Source organism: Gasterosteus aculeatus, chromosome 8, assembly GCF_964276395.1.
Source record: "Gasterosteus aculeatus chromosome 8, fGasAcu3.hap1.1, whole genome shotgun sequence".
NCBI lineage: Eukaryota > Metazoa > Chordata > Actinopteri > Perciformes > Gasterosteidae > Gasterosteus > Gasterosteus aculeatus.
Genome location: NC_135695.1, coordinates 21862207 through 21882179, shown reverse-complemented (window position 1 = coordinate 21882179; position 19973 = coordinate 21862207). Strand labels below are relative to the sequence as shown.

At 46.0% G+C, this 19973-nt stretch overlaps 1 protein-coding gene, 1 long non-coding RNA gene and 1 pseudogene across 3 annotated transcripts in view; 2 read left to right on the top strand and 1 right to left on the bottom strand.

Moving 5' to 3' along the window:
* The window catches only part of scfd2 (sec1 family domain containing 2), a 50727-nt gene extending 35117 nt beyond the window's left edge, over positions 1 to 15610 (top strand). The window contains exons 6-9 of the mRNA XM_040184401.2: positions 7931 to 8076; positions 11393 to 11527; positions 12842 to 12961; positions 14997 to 15610. Coding sequence (XP_040040335.2) covers positions 7931 to 8076; positions 11393 to 11527; positions 12842 to 12961; positions 14997 to 15092 — 497 coding nt within the window. The 3' untranslated portion in view covers positions 15093 to 15610. The remainder of the gene's footprint in view (positions 1 to 7930; positions 8077 to 11392; positions 11528 to 12841; positions 12962 to 14996) is intronic.
* Positions 15611 to 17213: 1603 nt separating this feature from the next.
* Positions 17214 to 19063, bottom strand: LOC144411503 (ras-like protein family member 11B pseudogene; annotated as a pseudogene). The gene is made up of 3 exons (XR_013468689.1): positions 18984 to 19063; positions 18798 to 18874; positions 17214 to 18177 (listed from the first exon to the last, which is right to left on the bottom strand). The product of XR_013468689.1 is annotated as a ras-like protein family member 11B pseudogene (transcript).
* A 376-nt stretch (positions 19064 to 19439) lies between these two features.
* Positions 19440 to 19973, top strand: part of LOC144411505 (uncharacterized) — a 4082-nt gene continuing 3548 nt past the window's right edge. The window contains exon 1 of the long non-coding RNA XR_013468690.1: positions 19440 to 19605. This is a non-coding gene — a long non-coding RNA (uncharacterized LOC144411505). The remainder of the gene's footprint in view (positions 19606 to 19973) is intronic.

Genomic DNA, 19973 nt, shown 5'->3' with positions numbered 1-19973 from the left:
GTCCTCCTGCTGTCTCTTGTCCTCCTCCTGTCCTCCTCCTGCCGTCCTGTCCTCCTCCTGTCCTCCTCCTGCCGTCCTGTCCTCCTGCCGCCCTGTCCTTCTATCTCTCCCTCCATCTCATTCTCCTGTGACGCAGTTTATTTTAGCAGATTTAATGGGAACAGAGTGTTTTTCTTGTAGTTAATTTGATGAACGCTCTCATAAAGTCGAGCCGTTTGGTAATTGGAGAAGAATGTGAGCTTTGAACATCCTGCTGTTCTCCGTTTGAAATAAACAAGCATAAAACTAATCCTACTAGAACCGGTGGTACTAGAAGAGGAAAGAAAGATGAGAAGGATGAATATTGATTTAAAAATGTATCTTAAAATAGAAAGTTAATTTCAACATGTGTGATAATAACAGCAGTGATTAATAGGAACTAAATTAGATCAGTTGTATTCAGCATGATATTGGGGACAAATTTGAAAGAATTTGAGAAATAATAATAATATTTGTATTATATACTAATCTTCTGCGTGTTACAATCAACACCTGATTTTAATGATTAAAATGATCATTATTATTATAACTGTATTTAATCCTCATTTGGCTTCATTCCTTCTTGTTTTTATCTAAAATACTGTGATGTGATATTATTCACACACGGGTTCCGTCCTCGTCACGCTTCATCTCTCCCGTCACTCACGGCGATCTGGGGGCGGAGCCGGGAGCCTCTCCTGCAGCACATGGTCGCGTTCGCTTCACTCCTGACCGCCAGGCTACGGCTGACCTCTGCCCCTAAAATATATAAATATAAATATATATATATATATATATAAATCTGAAGCTTGGCTGAAGCCTCTGTGTGTTCAGATACTCTTTATTCATCTTACTGACACAAACTGTGAGTCTTTATTTAGAAGCTCATGACTCTTTTGAGGTCCTCATGGTCTCCTCCATGGATCAGCTGACATCTTGTTTAATTGTGCCTCTTCGTAGTAAAACTGTGATTCAATAGTTCAGTAAATAGTTCAACCGTTTCTTTGATAAATGTGCTTCTTTGTTGAGGAGATGGACTCTCACATCTGAAGCTGCAGAAAGCAACGTCCTTTCTACTTTTCTGACTTTTACATTTTGCACCACGTGCTTCTATTGTACATTTTTAAAGTCATATTTTGAAGAACTTTCCTCCAACTGCCTCTTTGGTTGGATGCTGTCAGATTGCTTCAGACGTGGATTCCATCAATTAAGAAGAAGCCAAAAGCCTCCAGTCACAATTCATGGAGGGAAGTCGAGGAGAAAGTCTGTGTGTGTGTGTGTCTCGTGTGTGTGTGTCGTGTGTGTGTGTGTGTGTGTGTTTACGCTGTATTTTTTTTTAAACTGAACCCCACCTGATGTTTAGCTTCTGTTTTGTGGTTCTGAAATCGGCCCGATGGGTCCGGAGAGGCTCGACGTGGACACGTGGAGACCAGAGGGGAAGGGAAAGTGTGTTTTTAAGAGTCAGTGCCTCACATCTGGGCCACCGCCTCACATCTGGGCCACCGCCTCACATCTGGGCCACCGCCTCACCCTACTCCCTGAGATGGAGAGGTTGACTGTGGTTCTGCTTTTCATCTGTTTAATAAGAAAAAAATACTCTGGAGAACGAGCGGAAACGCGTGTGTGTGTGTGTGTGTGTGTGTGTGTGTGTGTGTGTGTGTGTGTGTGTGTGTGTGTGTGTGTGTGTGTGTGTGTGTGTGTGTGTGTGTGTGTGTGTGTGTGTGTGTGTGTGTGTGTGTGTGTGTGTGTGTGTGGTGTAACAGTGCCCCCCAGTGGCCACCATGAGAAGCACACGTGGAAGTGAAGAGACAGCAGAGACGTGATTTCCTCTGTGATCAAGTCTAATCGCCCTTTAAACGCACTCTCCTCCTCCTTCTTCTTCTTCTTCTCCTCCTCCTTCTCTCCGCTGGTGAAAGAAAGTCATGTGACCAGGACCAGATGTTCTGGCTAAGTGAAGCTCACGCTGTGTTTGCTTTGGAGTCGGTTCCTGAGTTCCAGGATCTCTTGGATTAATATGTAGTCCTACAACACAAAGTGTACACACACACACACACACACACACACTGTGGTGTGCATTAGGCGACATTCCTCAAAGTGTCTAATAAAATAAAAAAAACACCTTTTGAATAATATAGATTCTCCAGGAAAGCACCTCCAGAATAATGTGTTGAACATGATAAAACCAAACATCTGATCGAAGCTCCTTCGAGTGATAACAACATGACAATAAGCATAAGAAAGAACATCTTTGTATTTTATGTATCCATCAAGTATATATTTCTAAATATATGATGAGATGATCTTATTCCTCACGGGGGGGTTTGATTTTCCTCTGAAGACTTAAGTTTGAACTCAAGTCAAACTCTGCCTATTTTACATATTTGTACGTTTATACTTCAGCTTTTAGTAAAGTCAAAATGTTGAAGTCACGCATTCATTCCGGTGTTTGTGTTTTTTGATTTTATTTTTAAGTATATATTTATAAATATATCAAATATATATTTCTAAATATATACTTCTATTTACTGTACCAGTCAAAACGTTGTCATTGAATGAGAACTGGTGACTGGTACAGTAAATAAATATCTTTATGTATATAGTTCCGCCTTTTATTTTTTAGAGCGTTCCCCTGCACACATGTTTACGTGCGCACACGTGCACATATGTTTACGTGCACGTGCACATGTGTTTATGCGCTCTCGTGCGGCTTGTAACCAGAGCCCGACGTGTTGCACCGCAGATGTTTCTCTCCCTCGAAAAAACAAACAGGGCAGAGGACAGTTTGTCCAGGAAGGGGACCCTCGGGGAGGAAGTCCGTGTTTACTCATGTTTGACCTTGTGTCCGACCCCGCTTCACTTCGGCCTCTCTGACCCCCCCGGAGACAGTAACGCCGAGTCGACCGGTTGCCACCTTTCAATATCAGATTTGGATTGTTACGGGATTGTTTGCGATACAATGACTAGAAGTTCAGACCAGGAGGGAACCTCCACTTCTGGAAAGCTTCATGTGTTAAAGCTGCATTCTGTGCAGTGACCAGCAGGGGGCGACTCCTCTGCTCCCATAGACGTCTATGAGGAAATGACTCTACTTCTCTGTAGTGACCAGCAGGGGGCGACTCCTCTGCTCCCATAGACGTCTATGAGGAAATGACTCTACTTCTCTGTAGTGACCAGCAGGGGGCGACTCCTCTGCTCCCATAGACGTCTATGAGGAAATGACTCTACTTCTCTCTTGATTTATTCCCTCAGTAAACGTTGTAAACATGAGTTTATGTCTCAGTCTCTAGTTTCAAGTCTTCTTCAACACAACATGATGTTCATTTAGTGACTGATGGTCCATTTAGAGTCAAACAGACCATAAAGCAGGGGATGCTTTAGGGCGGGGCTACACGCTGATTGACAGGTCTCTATATATGTGCCTCACGTCTCAGGTTGTTTCTCTTTTTGTCCTCGTCTTAACGACTGTCCCCGCTGGGGGACGGAGACAAACACAACTGCTGTTGAGTAATAGTGGAAGAAAAGAGATGAGATCAGTCCTCATGAGTCAGTTGCAGCTGCAAGAGGAGAATGAAAGAATAAGATATAATAAATAAACTGCAGTAAATACATTAACTTCAACGCTATAATATACAAATAAACCGTATACACATAAAGAATTATTAAATAGTAAAGATGTAAATAAGAAATATACTAGAGAAATAATAATACTGATATAATATATAAATAAATAAACAGTAGAAAGACACTCATTTAGCAATTTAGTATATAAATAATCATTTGTAGAGATATAATTATTACACCTATAATAGGAGCTTAGGTATTTGCACCTATGACCATGTAATGTGTTTATTGCACATAAACAATGAATAATACATTAGTTTTAGGTCGACTTGTGTGTTGAATGACACTTAGTCTCATATGATGATTATTAAAGAGTTATAAGATTATTATAAGATTATTATATGATTATTATATTATTAGACAACAGATTGAGACATGCTATGCCACTAAAAACAACAAACAAACAAATTGTAGCACTTAAGTACAATTTATCTATAGCTATAGTTGTAAATCGGCTTATTTTATGAAATGGCACTTTCTCGTTCTTCTGAGTTTGTTTCCTTATGGTTGAAATGCACTTATTGTAAGTCGCTTTGGATAAAAGCGTCAGATAAATGTAATGTGATGTAATCGGACATTTGCATCAAGCTTCCTGCGCCCCCGGTGGCCTGAAGGGGGCAGAGTGGCACCACTTTGTGTGTCGGTGCTGCTTCCTGTGAGTTAGTCTGCATTAAGGAACCATCATTGAGGGGTGATGAAAACTGTCAGACACACACACACACACACACAGACACACTTCACACTTTGCGTTGGAGTGTGCTGCATATTTTACCAAATTAAATATATCTCTCCTGACTTGACACATGCACACACACTCCGTCGTCCCAGTGCAAAGACATTCTCACTGTCAGGCTCCGCCCTCCGCATATGCATATATATATTATATAATATATATATTATATATATATATATATATATATATAGCCTTTTATGCACCAAATGGCAGAACAAGAGCTCATGATACTTTTGATTGGTGAATTAGTTTTTTGTACTGAAACTACAAAGCTGCTGGCAAAATGTATTTTTGTAGTTTAGCATTGCTGAGGTTCTTCCACAAACTCTTCTTACTTCCATTAGTATTATTGCAATAAGATACTGACACCCCCCCCCCCCCCCCCCCCCCCCCTCCCTCCTGGTCACATGACTTTACGTCTCACCGCTGAGCCTCTTCAGTGTCATTCACAAGCAGCTCTGAACCTTCGAAACCTGAAGCCACTTTTAGTTTTTATTGTATATTTTGTTTCACACTCAATGATCATGAAAGTTCGTTTGGTCACATGATGTAACACATGGTTACCACGGTTACGCTACGTAACCGTGGATACGTCGATAAGTCCGGAGAGTTTTAAAAGATACTTTTATGGTTGCTCCAAAATGTAGATTATCATCCCATTTGGCTAAAAGCAAAGCGCCCCCCCCCCTGCTGTGCGTGTGTGTGTCTGTATTGTATTGTTCTGCACAGAATCTATGAAGCCGCCCAGATTACCAGGTCATGTGTTTTGGCTCAAGCGGGTCACTGGAATATTACGGCTTAACGCCGGAATTCAAACCACGGCGGACTTTGACTTTGCTGCTGGTCTTAGTACGAGGTTTTGTCTCTCTTTGCCGTTTTGCGTGTCTTTGTAGTCGTTTTGTGTCTTTGTCGTTTTGTTTCTTTGTAGTCGTTTTGTGTCTTTGTTGTTGTTTTGCGTGTCTTTGTAGTCGGTTTGTGTCTTTGTTGTTGTTTTGCGTGTCTTTGTAGTTGTTTTGTGTCTTTGTTGTTGTTTTGCGTGTCTTTGTCCTTTTGTGTCTTTGTAGTCGTTTTGCGTGTCTTTGTCCTTTTGTGTCTTTGTAGTCGTTTTGCGTGTCTTTGTCCTTTTGTGTCTTTGTAGTCGTTTTGCGTGTCTTTGTCCTTTTGTGTCTTTGTAGTCGTTTTGCCTTTGTTGTTGTTTTGTGTGTCTTTGTAGTTGTTTTGCGTGTCTTTGTAGTCGTTTTGTATTTGTAGTCGTTTTGTGTCTTTGCGTTTGTGTCTTTGTTGTTGTTTTGCGTGTCTTTGTTGTTGTTTTGCGTGTCTTTGTAGTCGTTTTGCGTGTCTTTGTAGTCGTTTTGTGTCTTTGTAGTCGTTTTGCGTGTCTTTGTAGTTGTTTTGCGTGTCTTTGTAGTCGTTTTGTGTTTTTGTAGTTGTTTTGCGTGTCTTTGTAGTTGTTTTGCGTGTCTTTGTAGTTGTTTTGCGTGTCTTTGTAGTCGTTTTGCATGTCTTTGTAGTCGTTTTGCGTGTCTTTGTTGTCGTTTTGCGTGTCTTTGTAGTCGTTTTGCGTGTCTTTGTAGTCGTTTTGTGTCTTTGTAGTTGTTTTGTGTCTTTGTTGTTGTTTTGTGTCTTTGTAGTTGTTTAGCGTGTCTTTGTAGTTGTTTAGCGTGTCTTTTTGAATGCGTGTGGGCTCGTTTGGCTGGTTGTGTATCTCTTAACGCCGTACACACACACACATCGTTTGATCAACGTGTTGTTGGGGGAGGATTCTAATGAAAGGCTTCTGAAATCAGGTGTGAAGGCAAATCTCCGCCTCACCATATATGTGCACTGCCTGCTTTGCCGGCCCGACTGCACCACGCGGAAGTGACTTCCTCTTGACCGAGAGGTGACGCGGTTGCCGTGGTGACAGCATCATGCGAGGGAAGAGGGGCTCCGGCGGCTCGCTGCATTCTGTCCTCCTCCCAGCAGCAGGTTTCCTTCCCAGCGTCCACAGCGTGATGGGAGCTCAGCGTGATGGGAGCTCGGCGTGATGGGAGCTCGGCGTGATGGGAGCTCGGCGTGATGGGAGCTCAGCGTGATGGGAGCTCAGCGTGATGGGAGCTCAGCGCGCTTCCGTCCAGACGCTTTGTTTTCATATCAACAAATCCCACCATCAAACGCCAGGGATTCATCACAAAGACCCTCAAACTCACAAATACTCATTGTGAGACGTAGTCTTTGCATCATGGGGGATTGTACCTTTGTGTACGTACAAAAGGTTTTGAATGTATTAAGATCCTTTGAAAAGGCTCAAATATATTATTATTATTAATGTCCTTGAAGCACCGTGATGTCATTTGAAGTTGAAAAGCGTCCTCTGATTCATGGCTTCTGTCCCCCGTTGGACCTCCCTGGTCGGTGGCGTCCCCTCACAGAACTCTCGGGTCAGTCGCTCCCCTCCAGCCCCCACAGACCCATTTACGAAGATCCCTCGATCACACACTTCCTGCCGGGATGGAGCCTTATTAGTCTGCATCACCATCTCTCCCCCTTTGTCTGTCTCTGTCTCTCGCCCGCTCGCTGTCTTTTGTGTCGTCCTGTAGACGAGTGGAGGTTTCGGGAAGTCGGCGTGACACACGCCGTAATGCGCTCCTCGTTTCCCCGTCAGTCTCACGGGCGCTTTAATCACACCAATACAATGAACGCTGCTGGAAGAAGGTCAGGTGGCGTCAAATAAGCGTTCGCTAATCCGCTCGGCTGCGTGGAACTTGGCTCGAATCCGGACACAGGTGTCCGTCTGCGCGCCGCCTGGGGTCGCCGAGAGTCCCACTGCCGAGGAGATCATCGATATCGGGGGGGGAGGGGGGGGGGCTGCACTGCTTTGAGAACAAGTCAACCGGGGTCCTCTCAGCACCTCCAACAGACCCAAATGCTCAGGGATGGGTTGCTGTTGCTGTTGCTGCTGCTGTTGTTTCTGTGAAGATGCCTTTCTCCTCTGAGGGCGTCTGGTAGATAAGACCCACATCGCAGTCTTCACGCTCCGCTCCGTCCAGAAGGAGAGTTTACCTGCAGCAGCGTCACGTTCCCAGAGACGGCAACTCAAAACAAACACGGGCCGAGATGAAGTTGCTTTCGTCTATATGGGAGAAGGAAGAGAAATAACCGGGATTAAAGCCCGTTATCCGACACTGATGAATAACACGTGTAGAATGTGCCAAACAAAAGGAAGCAGTCGGATTTCAGTCATATATATGTGGGGCTCCTTTTTGTGGGGGTGAACTTTATTGCAAGTCTTTGCTCTGTAGAAACGGGGGGGAACATTAGCTTCTGAACGGTTTTCTGCTGGAATAAAGGAGCTCTTGTCCGCTCGCTGCCGCGTGTGCACGTCCGTAATCGGCGCCCAGCTGGGAAAAGTACCTGCAAAAACAGACGTTAAATCTTAACGACCTTTCTTTATTTGATTGTGCAGATGCAAATGTTTCCTTGCAGGCGTGGCTGCAAACGTAGACGGTTTCTGATTTTATGTTTTCCTCTGCTGCGTCACGCTCAGTACGAGCTTTTGTGTGTTGTTTGCTTCGTCAGGTTGTGCGACCCCCGAGGAGCTGACCACGGAGCGAGCCCACTCCGCCGTGGGGGAAATGTTTGGGACCCTGCGAGGTTTGAGCCACACCAGAGACCACCTGAAGCAGCTTCGCTCCGTCTACACGGCCAGCGACGGAGTTCACCAGGTCTAAGACACACACACACACACACACAGTGTCAACATCACAACACGCACACAATTTTGTCAGTACTTACCACGCGGCAGACCGTGGTTCTGAGGAGACGAAGCCAAAGCGCCACGTGTTAAAGCTGCATTCTGTCTCCTGACCAGCAGGGGGCGACTCCTCTGCTCCCATAGACGTCTATGAGGAAATGACTCTACTTCTCTGTAGTGACCAGCAGGGGGCGACTCCTCTGCTCCCATAGACGTCTATGAGGAAATGACTCTACTTCTCTGTAGTGACCAGCAGGGGGCGACTCCTCTGCTCCCATAGACGTCTATGAGGAAATGACTCTACTTCTCTGTAGTGACCAGCAGGGGGCGACTCCTCTGCTCCCATAGACGTCTATGAGGAAATGACTCTACTTCTCTGTAGTGACCAGCAGGGGGCGACTCCTCTGCTCCCATAGACGTCTATGAGGAAATGACTCTACTTCTCTGTAGTGACCAGCAGGGGGCGACTCCTCTGCTCCCATAGACGTCTATGAGGAAATGACTCTACTTCTCTGTAGTGACCAGCAGGGGGCGACTCCTCTGCTCCCATAGACGTCTATGAGGAAATGACTCTACTTCTCTGTAGTGACCAGCAGGGGGCGACTCCTCTGCTCCCATAGACGTCTATGAGGAAATGACTCTACTTCTCTCTTGATTTATTCCCTCAGTAAACATTGTAAACATGAGTTTATGTCTCAGTCTCTAGTTTCAGGTCTTCTTCATCCAGCATGATGTTTATTTAGTGACTGATGGTCCATTTAGGGTCAAACAGGCCATAAAGCAGGGGATGATTTAGGGCGGGGCTACACGTTGATTGACAGGTCTGTACCAGGGACAATGCCAACGCCGTCCCTACGTCCTCCTCTGCCCAAATATGGTCACTTTAGTTTATTGGTTGCAAAACAAAACATGGCAACAGCCATAATCTAAGATGACGACGGAAAAATCTACAAAATCGTCATATTTCTTACATTTCTACATTCATGGCGCTTACACACAACTCACTAGCGGATATTGTTGCTAGAAAAGGTGGAGGTCACTTCGTCGCCCCACAGAAGGCCTCCACACAGTATTTGCTTATCGCTGTTGCTCACACACAGACGCGTCTGCCGGCAGAGATTCGGCGACCTCGGACGCCTTTGTTGCTCTGCGTCACTCGGCGGAATCACTTTGTTCCTCTTACATAAGTCAGAAGACGGAATCTTCTCCTCCTTCATCCACATCTGCTGCTTTGTGTTTCCAGAGAACTACGGGATCATAACGGTCTGTTGGGGACAGTTCAGGACGATTTAGAAGGTGGACACATAAAAAAAAACTAGAAGTGATCTTGAACAAAAGCTCTGTGGCAGCAGGAGACTCGCGTCGTTCTCTCTACGTCATAGTGATTGAGGCTTTTATTTTTCCAGTTCTTCAATAAGCTAATTATAACATCACAAAGCCTCCTGATGCCCCCAAATGAAACTAAATGTAGAACATTTCATTCATGTTCATCCATTTTCCAATATAATCGTCACATATGTCACATTATGTATTCACCCACAGATTAAAGGAACATTCACTTAAATATGTTTAAATGCGTCATTGTGCAGAGATGACGACATTGATGAAACTGGATAAAAGTCTAACATTAAAGTTCCTTTTCATGCGGCCTCAGTAGGAAAAGACCCGAGGTGTATTTCTCTCGTGTCATTGGTCTCCTACAGTTTGACGCTGAATCATTCATTACAAGCTCTGTGTTATTTGTTGAATTCAAGACGAATCTTTCTATTGAGGACAAGAAGCTTCTTCTGTACTGCTCTAAACTACTGACCCCATTGATCGGTTTGCCCACCAAGCAGCTGTCAAAAGCAGATGTTCCTTCTTTTCTTGGTACTTTCACTCTCATCATTTCCTCCAAACATCAATGTCAGAGAAACCAAGATGAGAGCCGAAAACAGCTGTTATCACATCGCCTCCCCTGCGTGTACAGTGTGTGTGTGTGTGTGTGTGTGTGTGCGTGTACAGTGTGTGTGTGTGTGTGTGTGTGTGTGGCTGTTGCAGGAGGACAGCACTGTCTGTTCTTGTTGCTGCCGCGTCATGAAGATGATTTCATATTGATGGAGGTCAGCGGGACGTCTGGCGGCTCACCGGCTGTTCTTGAGGAAACTCCAGAAATCCATCAGCGAGACACGGGGACCGGATCAGGACCAGCCGGTGGCTCCTCCCCTTCTGCAGAATAATCCGGCGTGTCCTCGCTGATAATGGAGATCATCATAACTTTATTATTATTCTGACCACGATATCCCCGAAGACATTCCAGCCTGTTCTGTTCCCCGGCCGGCCTGTTGTTTTGGAACATTCACCTCTACGCTGCACGTGTGTGTGTGTGTGTCTGTGTGTCTGTGTGTGTGTGTGTGTACTGTGTGCGTGTGTGTGTGAGCACTCTGCCATTATTATATGACTCATTTTAATATTGTTTTGCTTTTACCTTTTATGGGGATAGTAAAGTGTGTTTGTGTGAGCGTGGGCTGGTTGTGTGTGTGTGTGTGTGTGTGTGTTGTTCCAGTGGAGGTGAATCATTGATTTGTTTACTCCCCTCTGAGCTGACTTGTGCATCAGAGCGATGTGGGTAGAAGTAAATATCCGTTTGTCTCACTGTGGCTTTGCAGATGTTCTGATGTGCTCTCAGCACATCGTGGAGGAGCTGAGGCTTCTCCACGATGGAGGTGGGCAGGAACACCTGGATGCTTGGGCTGTGTGTGTGTGTGTGTCCCGTCCAGATGTTCCACAGCGCGCTCTCGTCCGGGCAGGCGGCCCAGACGTGTCACCTGACTCGTGTCCTGGACCATTCTTTCTATTTTAAGACGCTCGCATGAAGCGCCGCCAAGTTTTATCACGTCTGTGTTTGCCCCCCCCCAACTCTGCAGGACACGCTGACATCACATCAAAGCCCCTTGTAACTCCTCCCCCTTTTCTGAGGCGCTGTACACTGAGAACAGAGGAAGCGCCGTCATGTGCAAAGTTACACATATATAAATGTATATCAGGCTTAATTTGAAAACCACCTCCATCTTTAGCGCCTAAAGAGTCACCACCTTCTGCCCTGTTGTTATTGGGGGCTGTTGATTTAATAAAAGCCTCCATGTGACTCGTGAGTCAGCCACATGTTTTTTTAACGCCCACATGGCGATAGAAGGACCCCACTACACAGATGGATGCTGTGTGACGTCAGACTTCTATGTTTAGGAACAAAGCAGCGGTTCATGTTGCAGTGTCTTATTGTGCAGCGTCTCTGTTTCACGCGACAGGCCACCTACCGGCCCTTCCTGCGCCAGCTCCTGGAGGAGGTGTTCCACCCCGACAGACCCGAGTGCCCCGACATAGAGCACACGTCCGGGGGCCTCACCGACCTGCTGAAGACCGGCTTCAGCATGTTCATGAAGGTCAGACTTGCACACTCAGCAGGGGTCACAGGTCGGATCCTCCTGCCCATAGAGCTCTATTGTCTTCCTGTTTTATTGTAGGGGGGGGGGGGGGGGGTTACATTTTGGGGACTTGTTCAGCTCCCATATTTAAACGGTTTCCCCCACTTTGGCAGTAATTGGATGTTGCTTTTCAGGGCTTTTTTAAACAGGCCACGCCCCCAGGAGTCCGCTAACCAATCGTATCAGGGAATGAATTTTTCGGTGCGGTTTTAGAGAACAACTAACGTGAAACTGCTTCATGTTCATTTTCATGAATATCGAGAAGGACGATACTCATCATTATTCTTCCTTTTATTTTAAAAGCGTCCGAGAAATGAGCAGGACTGTGTTCACTTTCTACACTGATCATTAATATCATTTATGCTGGTTTATTTCTGGCTTGGTGACAATAAAGGGGGGGGGGGTTCAGTTCGAGACGAGATTTCACCACTGCGACAAAACGTCTTATCTCATAAACCATGAGTGCTGAAAAAATAAAGAAATCAATCAATCGTCCACATTTTAGTCTCATCAGCGGCGTTTATTCCAGAAGCTCCAAATCCAAACAGTCACCAGAAAACTGTGTAAACCCGTAAAAGTGGAACATTTTAATATCTGAGTATTCCATAAATATTCAAATGAATAAATAAAATAAAATAAATAATTCAAATAATGTGAGTGACACATTACAGCGCAAAATAAATTCCCGCCTGAGGAAACGTGGTTCACACTCCATAGATGCATCACCACAGTGTGTGTCTGTCGCACACTTCCCTTTTGTGACCTCAACACATGTTGAATCATCCCCCGACATGCTTCCTCTCATCCCGCTTCACGTGTTCAGACCCCCCCCCCCCCCCCGCCTCCCGCCACACGTGCCGGCCGGCTGGCGCTCTGAAGCAGCAGCAGACTCCTCCATGCTGCTTCGTCTCCGTGCGGAGGACCCGTGAGCACACGTGTGACCCCGAGCTCTTTGAGTCATGATGAGACTCGGCATCACATGTGTGTAGCTGAGCATCGACGCACCGGGACACGCGTGTTCATCAGTCTACGCCACTCCATGAGTTTTAGTCTGTTCATTAAAGGAAAAAGATTTCTACGAGTTACCATTAAATACCAATTCATCTGCATATTCAAACATTACATCTTATAAAACTTGTGCTGCATTAAATTCTCCTTTTAATATTGTGAAGTTTCAAACTGCAATAAATAATTGTCTTAACGTAAAGAGTTACCTGAGGATGTTTCCTGGTGAGATTTTTAACAAACTGACCAATCACGTCTCGTCTGCAGGTGAGTCGTCCGCATCCCGGCGACAACCCTCTGGTGCTCCTCTTCCTGGTGGGCGGAGTCACACCTTCAGAGCTCCGCCTCATCAGGGACACCGCCTCCACGCACAAACCGGGAACTCAGGTGAGTCGATGACCAACAGGTAAATTCTCTTTCAGAATAAAACCCCGTTTTCCTTCACCAGCTTTCACAACCACGCTGTTTATGACGCCGACCTCATCGCAAATTTAATTGCGTTCATTTTTTACGGCCTGAGCTCAGACCTTGTTTATGAATCTCACATTTTACTCTATAAAGGGCTCGTAAATGAATAAACAATCTATTTATTGTATACTATCAATAAATATGCAAATGTCTACAATATATATATATATATATATATATATATCTAAAGCTTCATAATTGTGATTTTTTTTAAATGTTTTTATTTTATTTTTACAGTGACAATTTAAACAAAATGACATAACAACATATTTAAGCATTTAAAAAGTCAAACTAGACGACAAAATACAAAATTAGCAGAAGCTAATAATCAGTGTTTGGCTCCGTCTCGACACAATGTCGTCTCATAATGAATCAGTTTTCCACGTAATCAGCGATGGTGGCGAGAGCCTCCTGAGGCCTGACCCACATACGGGCGCCGAGTGGCGTGATGGACCCGCTGGGATGCGGCCGCCCCTTAAGTGGCACTTACATATGCTGCGCACACAGAGATGTGAGACATGTCAACGTGTTTCCCTGTGTGTAGGTGTGTGTGGAGGGGGGTTGTGGTGTGTGTGTTGTGTGTGGGGGGGTTGTGGTGTGTGTGTTGTGTGGGGGGGGGGGGGGGGGTTGTGTGTGTGTGTGTGTGTGTGGGGGGGGGGGGGGGGGGAGGGGGGTGATGTGGTTCTGTCTTAATAAAAGGCTTCTGAGAAAGGAGGTGAGATCAAAGCCGTCCGTCTGTAATCAGGAGAAACTGAATAAAAACAAGCTTAAACAAGGCGTGTGTGTGTGTGTGTGTGTGTGTGTGTGTGTGTGTGTGTGTGTGTGTGTGTGTGTGTGTGTGTGTGTGTGTGTGTGGGTGGGTGGGTGGGTGGGTGGGTGGGTGGGTGGGTGGGTGGGTGGGTGGGTGGGTGGGTGGGTGGGTGGGTGTGTGTGTGTGTGTGGCTTCGGTCCGCAGACTTTGCTTTTACAAATAGGACGAGAGTTAAACGATAAGAACTGAATCGCGGAGAAGTCGATGACTGAAGTGACCGAACGGTTCGAATTATCAACAACTGGGCTAATCGATAAGTAGGGTAAGACCTGAAGCCACTACCCAGCATGCATCTGGCTGTTTGATACCTTATAGTAAATAAGATGGATGAAAGGTCGGAACTCTACCAGAACTCGAGCTCCTCTTCTCCCACCTGTTTGTTTGCGTGACTTTTTGTCTCTGAGCGTAACACAAGAGTTTGTTTCACTCCAGAGAGGTTCACATGGAGGTTCACATGGAGGTTCACATGGAGGTTCAGGTGGAGGTTCAGGTGGAGGTTCACATGGAGGTTCACATGGAGGTTCAGGTGGAGGTTCACATGGAGGTTCACATGGAGGTTCACATGGAGGTTCACATGGAGGTTCACGTGGAGGTTCACGTGGAGGTTCACGTGGAGGTTCACGTGGAGGTTCACGTGGAGGTTCACGTGGAGGTTCACGTGGAGGTTCACGTGGAGGTTCACGTGGAGGTTCACGTGGAGGTTCACGTGGAGGTTCACGTGGAGGTTCACGTGGAGGTTCACGTGGAGGTTCACGTGGAGGTTCAGGTGGAGGTTCACGTGGAGGTTCACGTGGAGGTTCAGGTGGAGGTTCAGGTGGAGGTTCACGTGGTGGTTCACGTGGAGGTTCAGGTGGAGGTTCAGGTGGAGGTTCACGTGGAGGTTCAGGTAGCGGTTCAGGTAGAGGTTCACGTAGAGGTTCAGGTAGCGGTTCACGTAGAGGTTCAGGTAGCGGTTCAGGTAGCGGTTCACGTAGAGGTTCAGGTAGCGGTTCACTCCACATCGCCGTGGGGAGGCGCCCTCGCCGCTCCTCGGATGAATACAAAGAAGCGACTGATTCAGTCACTCGCTGAATGACTCACTCCTCTTCATTCAAACCCCCGTGACCCATCTTCTCCCTGACGAGTCTCCTCTTCTTGTTCCAGGTGCTGGTTCTGTCCACCAGGTTACTGCGGCCCACCGATGTCCCCGAGCTGCTCTTCCCCCCACGCGGGAGGACGCCACCCCCCGCCAGCATCTAGGACACGTGCGCCGCGAACACCTCACAACACCTCGCCGGGTCAGGAGTCGAGGCCTCGTTAATGAGAACCACTGTTGGGGAGGGAGGGGGGAACGTTCCTGTATATCATTCCACACGTTCTTTATCCAAGAGAAGATATTTATTTTTGTTGAAGGAACATAAAGAGAAATTGAACATTTCTGACAGAAACCTGTCCCCTATCCCTCTGTGTGTGTGTGTGTGTGTGTGTGTGTGTGTGTGTGTGTGTGTGTGTGTGTGTGTGTGTGTGTGTGTGTGTGTGTGTGTGTGTGTCCATTCACACCTCCTCTAAGGAGCAAAATGATTAACAAGTCCTCTCACACCGTCTGCTCAACACCTGCAGCTCTTTTCTCCCTTTATTCTTCACCTCACACACACACACGTCATCAGGAGGGTGGATGATTTTCACTAATTAGCTTCTGGAGTGGGAATAAACAAGCCCCATCAGGATGTTTCTCCCTGATCCTCAGTCTCGAGAGAATAAAAACCCATCTGACATCCTCCAGGTCTTCTTCTGTGGTTTTATTGCAGGGGTCGAGTTTCAGTCCTCGCTCTTCATTGTGAAAAATGTATTTTAAATGAACCGTCATATGAAAGACACTTCAAACCATCTGAAAGCCTTATGAATTAAAACATCTAAAATCGTAAAATAATCATTTGCGGCTCGTCATTTGTATTACTATTATGTATGGTTGCAAAGTGACAGAACGTTTCCGGTAAGTTTCCAGAAAGTTTCCACTGGAATTTTGGAAATTTTCTTTTCAAAAGCATATGAACTTAAAGTAGTTGAGAAGAAGACGTGCACGAGCAGCTCAGCTGGTTGGGAACATCGTCTGCCAGAAACAAACATCATTACCGAGCATTATATTATATTACATTATATTATATTACATTATATTATATTATTATATTATATTACAGGTCATTTAGCAGATGCTTTTTTTTCAAAGCGACTTACATTTTTAACCCATGGCTTTTTACATTTTGCCCCGGGGAGCGATTGGGGGTTAGGTGCCTTGCTCAGGGACCGCCACGGCCACCATATTGATTACTTGGTAAACTGAAGCCATTTTCATAACTTAATTTGTTTACAGTAGACTAACTTTACAGCAGTGAGAGTAGGATGTATGTATGACACACAAAGGTACACAATCACCTCCATTATTCACGGCTTTCAGGGTTCATCAAAAAGCACAACTTGTCACACTACTGCATTTGAGCACAAGGACTAGATCGGCTGAGTTTTGATGATATTACTGGGCTGAATATATTTTTGATAAGACAAACAAGCTGCTAGTTGTTACCAAACTGACGGCTCGTCGCTGGAGCTCAATGTTGAGTTGACGTGGAGCTACTGGCTGTGTTCGCTCGCTTACTACCTGGATGTCTCCAGATATTTTTACAGGTGAAGGTATCACAAAAAAAACGTTTTCTGTCTTTTCAGATAGTTGGTAACGTAGGCTAACGGACGCCTCGCATATCACCTTTATTGCTGGTTACAATAATGGCGTTATCGATTTCTCACAATGTCAAAAAAGTCATTTTTTAAAGTTGTATTAGAAATATTTGTCTGCTTATGACAAGGTAAATACAGTTAAATTACCCCAAATTTCCAGTTTATTCGCATTAATTCCAGTGGAAAGTTTCCAACCTTACTATTTTCAAATATATATATATTAGACTTGGCCAAATCCTCTTTGAATTGTGGAAAAAAATTCTGGATTTTGGTGAAATAATCTACTTCGTCCCATAAAACTAAGTTTAAACAGGAACTGATCATAATTATCTATCAACTCATCTCAAACTACTTTCTCTTTTGTACAAGCTGATAATGTATCAATGCACAGTATGAGGTCTTTAACAGGATTGGATATGTACATAATATTTAGGACTGGGTGCCGATTGGTTAAAGATGATTACAGACGTTTGATTCGAACAGAATTATAGCTTACAGGAAGTAAATATGCTGCGCCACAAAGGAAAACATAATTCCTCCTCATTATTTCTCATCCCAGACTCTTTTTTCTTGCTGTGACAACTGGTTATTTTGTGTTTTGTATTTCAGCACGTGAGCTGCTGCACAAACAGTATGACAAAGAAAGTTGAATTCATCATTTTATTGTGAACACGGTGAATTTGTAACAAATAAATTACAGAAAAAGGCCCTTTGCATCGTTAAAGTGCATCAGTGGGAATTAAAGTCCAACAGCTACATACTGCTGCAAAGACACACGCGTGCACACAAAGTCACAGCTTGTTGTAACGACATTTAGCGGCGCTCCCAGCGCTGCTGCCGAGGGATCTGGATCACACAGGACATCTGGATCACACAGGACATCTGGATCACAGAGTTCAGATCTTCTCCTGCGGCCTCTCCCGCGTCCTCGTGGCCGCCGTTTCTCGACACGTGACGAGCCTCCCTCGCCCACGGCGTCCCGGCGGGACACGCGCCCGCTGCTCAAAGACGACAAAATCGGGTTGCGGTCTTCCTCCGTCAGCCGGACGGATCCGAGGGACTTTGAAGCTTCAGATTCTTCAGAAAGGCGTTTTCTTTCCTTGGATCCGCCTCCTCACACCGAGGTGACAGTCCGCACTTTGGCCGACAGCGCCTGCCTGAAGCGCCGTTTCAGGTCCTGCATGTTGGGCGACTTGGGCCGGGGGATGAGCGGCGAGCGCCTCTTCTCGGTGGAGCTGGTGGCCGGCGGCGGCGGCGGCGGCGTGGCTGGCGGCTGCTGCTGGGCGAGCTGGCGGCACAGCCGGTGGAAGGCCTGGTGCACCTGGCTGTAGTCCTCGCTGGCCGACACCTCGTAGAAGGAGCAGCCCAGCGCGGACGCCAGCAGTTGGCCCTGCTGGGGGTCCACGCGCCGCAAGTGCAGCAGGTCAGACTTGTTGGCCAGCAGGATGACCGGGGGCATGTTGGCGCCGCCGGAGCGCGCCACCTGCCGGTGGAGCTGCTCGATCAGGTCGAAGCTGCGGCGGTCGGTGGTCGAGTACACCAGCACCACCGCGTCCGCCCACTGGATGGAGCAGGTCACATGGTCCGGGAGGTTGATGGCGTTATCGGTCATCTGGGAGAGAAGGAGGAGGCCGATTAAAATCACAGCCCGTGTATAGAAAGTGAGCGTAGTCATGGAAACGCCAGTCGTTGGTTAGAGTTAAGAATAGAAGGTGACATGATCTGGACTGAGGAGGGCGTAGAGACCTGTCAATCAGCGTGTAGCCCCGCCCTAAAGCATCCCCTGCTTTATGGCCTGTTTGACTCTAAATGGACCATCAGTCACTAAATGAACATCATGTTGTGCTGAAGAAGACTTGAAACTAGAGACTGAGACCATAAACTCATGTTTACAATGTTTACTGAGGGAATAAATCCAGAGAGAAGTAGAGTCATTTCCTCATAGACGTCTATGGGAGCAGAGGAGTCGCCCCCTGCTGGTCACTACACAGAATGCAGCTTTAAAATGCGAAGCTTTGACACAATTCTTAATAACGCAAAGTTGCCTCCTGATTAAAACACTTGCAGACAGAACTAATGTCTCTGGATCATTTCCTCTGATTGGGCGAAATGGAGATGTGACCACCCACTCGGCTGCTCACATATTCGGTTTGTGGAGGCTCAGATCAGACAACATCTTTAGGTTGGATTAACTTAATAATAATAATAATGTTATTGGGAAGCGGATCTCACCTCCACACCAGGAGTGTCCTGGACCTGGATGGTCACCTGCTCTCCGTCCACCTGGACCTCTCTGGAGTAGAGGTTACCTGAGGGAAAGAGGAACGAGAACATTGAGCACCGGGTTTCAGGACCTTCACCAAGCAACAATAAAACCCGGTTCCACGTGTCCTCCTCCTCCTGCTCGCGGGGACTCACCGGCGTTCCGCTCGTAGTCTCCGATGAAGCGCCTCGTGAGGAACCGGACCACCAGCGCTGCGATTCAAACAAGCAAACGCACCGTTAGACGAGCGGATCCGACGTGACGTGAAGCAGCAGCAGACTCCTCCATGCTGCTTCGTCTCCGTGCGGAGGACCCGTGAGCACACGTGTGACCCCGAGCTCTTTGAGTCATGATGAGACTCGGCATCACATGTGTGTAGCTGAGCATCGACGCACCGGGACACGCGTGTTCATCAGTCTACGCCACTCCATGAGTTTTAGTCTGTTCATTAAAGGAAAAAGATTTCTAAGAGTTACCATTAAATACCAATTCATCTGCATATTCAAACATTGCATCTTATAAAACTTGTGCTGCATTAAATTCTCCTTTTAATATTGTTTCAAACTACAATAAATAATTGTCTTAACGTAAAGAGTTACCTGAGGATGTTTCCTGGTGAGATTTTTAACAAACTGACCAATCACGTCTCGTCTGCAGGTGAGTCGTCCGCATCCCGGCGACAACCCTCTGGTGCTCCTCTTCCTGGTGGGCGGAGTCACACCTTCAGAGCTCCGCCTCATCAGGGACACCGCCTCCACGCACAAACCGGGGACTCAGGTGAGTCGATGACCAACAGGTAAATTCTCTTTCAGAATAAAACCCCGTTTTCCTTCACCAGCTTTCACAACCACGCTGTTTATGACGCCGACCTCATCGCAAATTTAATTGCGTTCATTTTTTACGGCCTGAGCTCAGACCTTGTTTATGAATCTCACATTTTACTCAAAGGGCTCGTAAATAAATAAACAATCTATTTATTGTATACTATCAATAAATATGCAAATGTCTACAATATATATATATATATATATATATATATATATCTAAAGCTTCATAATTGTGATTTTTTTTAAATGTTTTTATTTTATTTTTACAGTGACAATTTAAACAAAATGACATAACAACATATTTAAGCATTTAAAAAG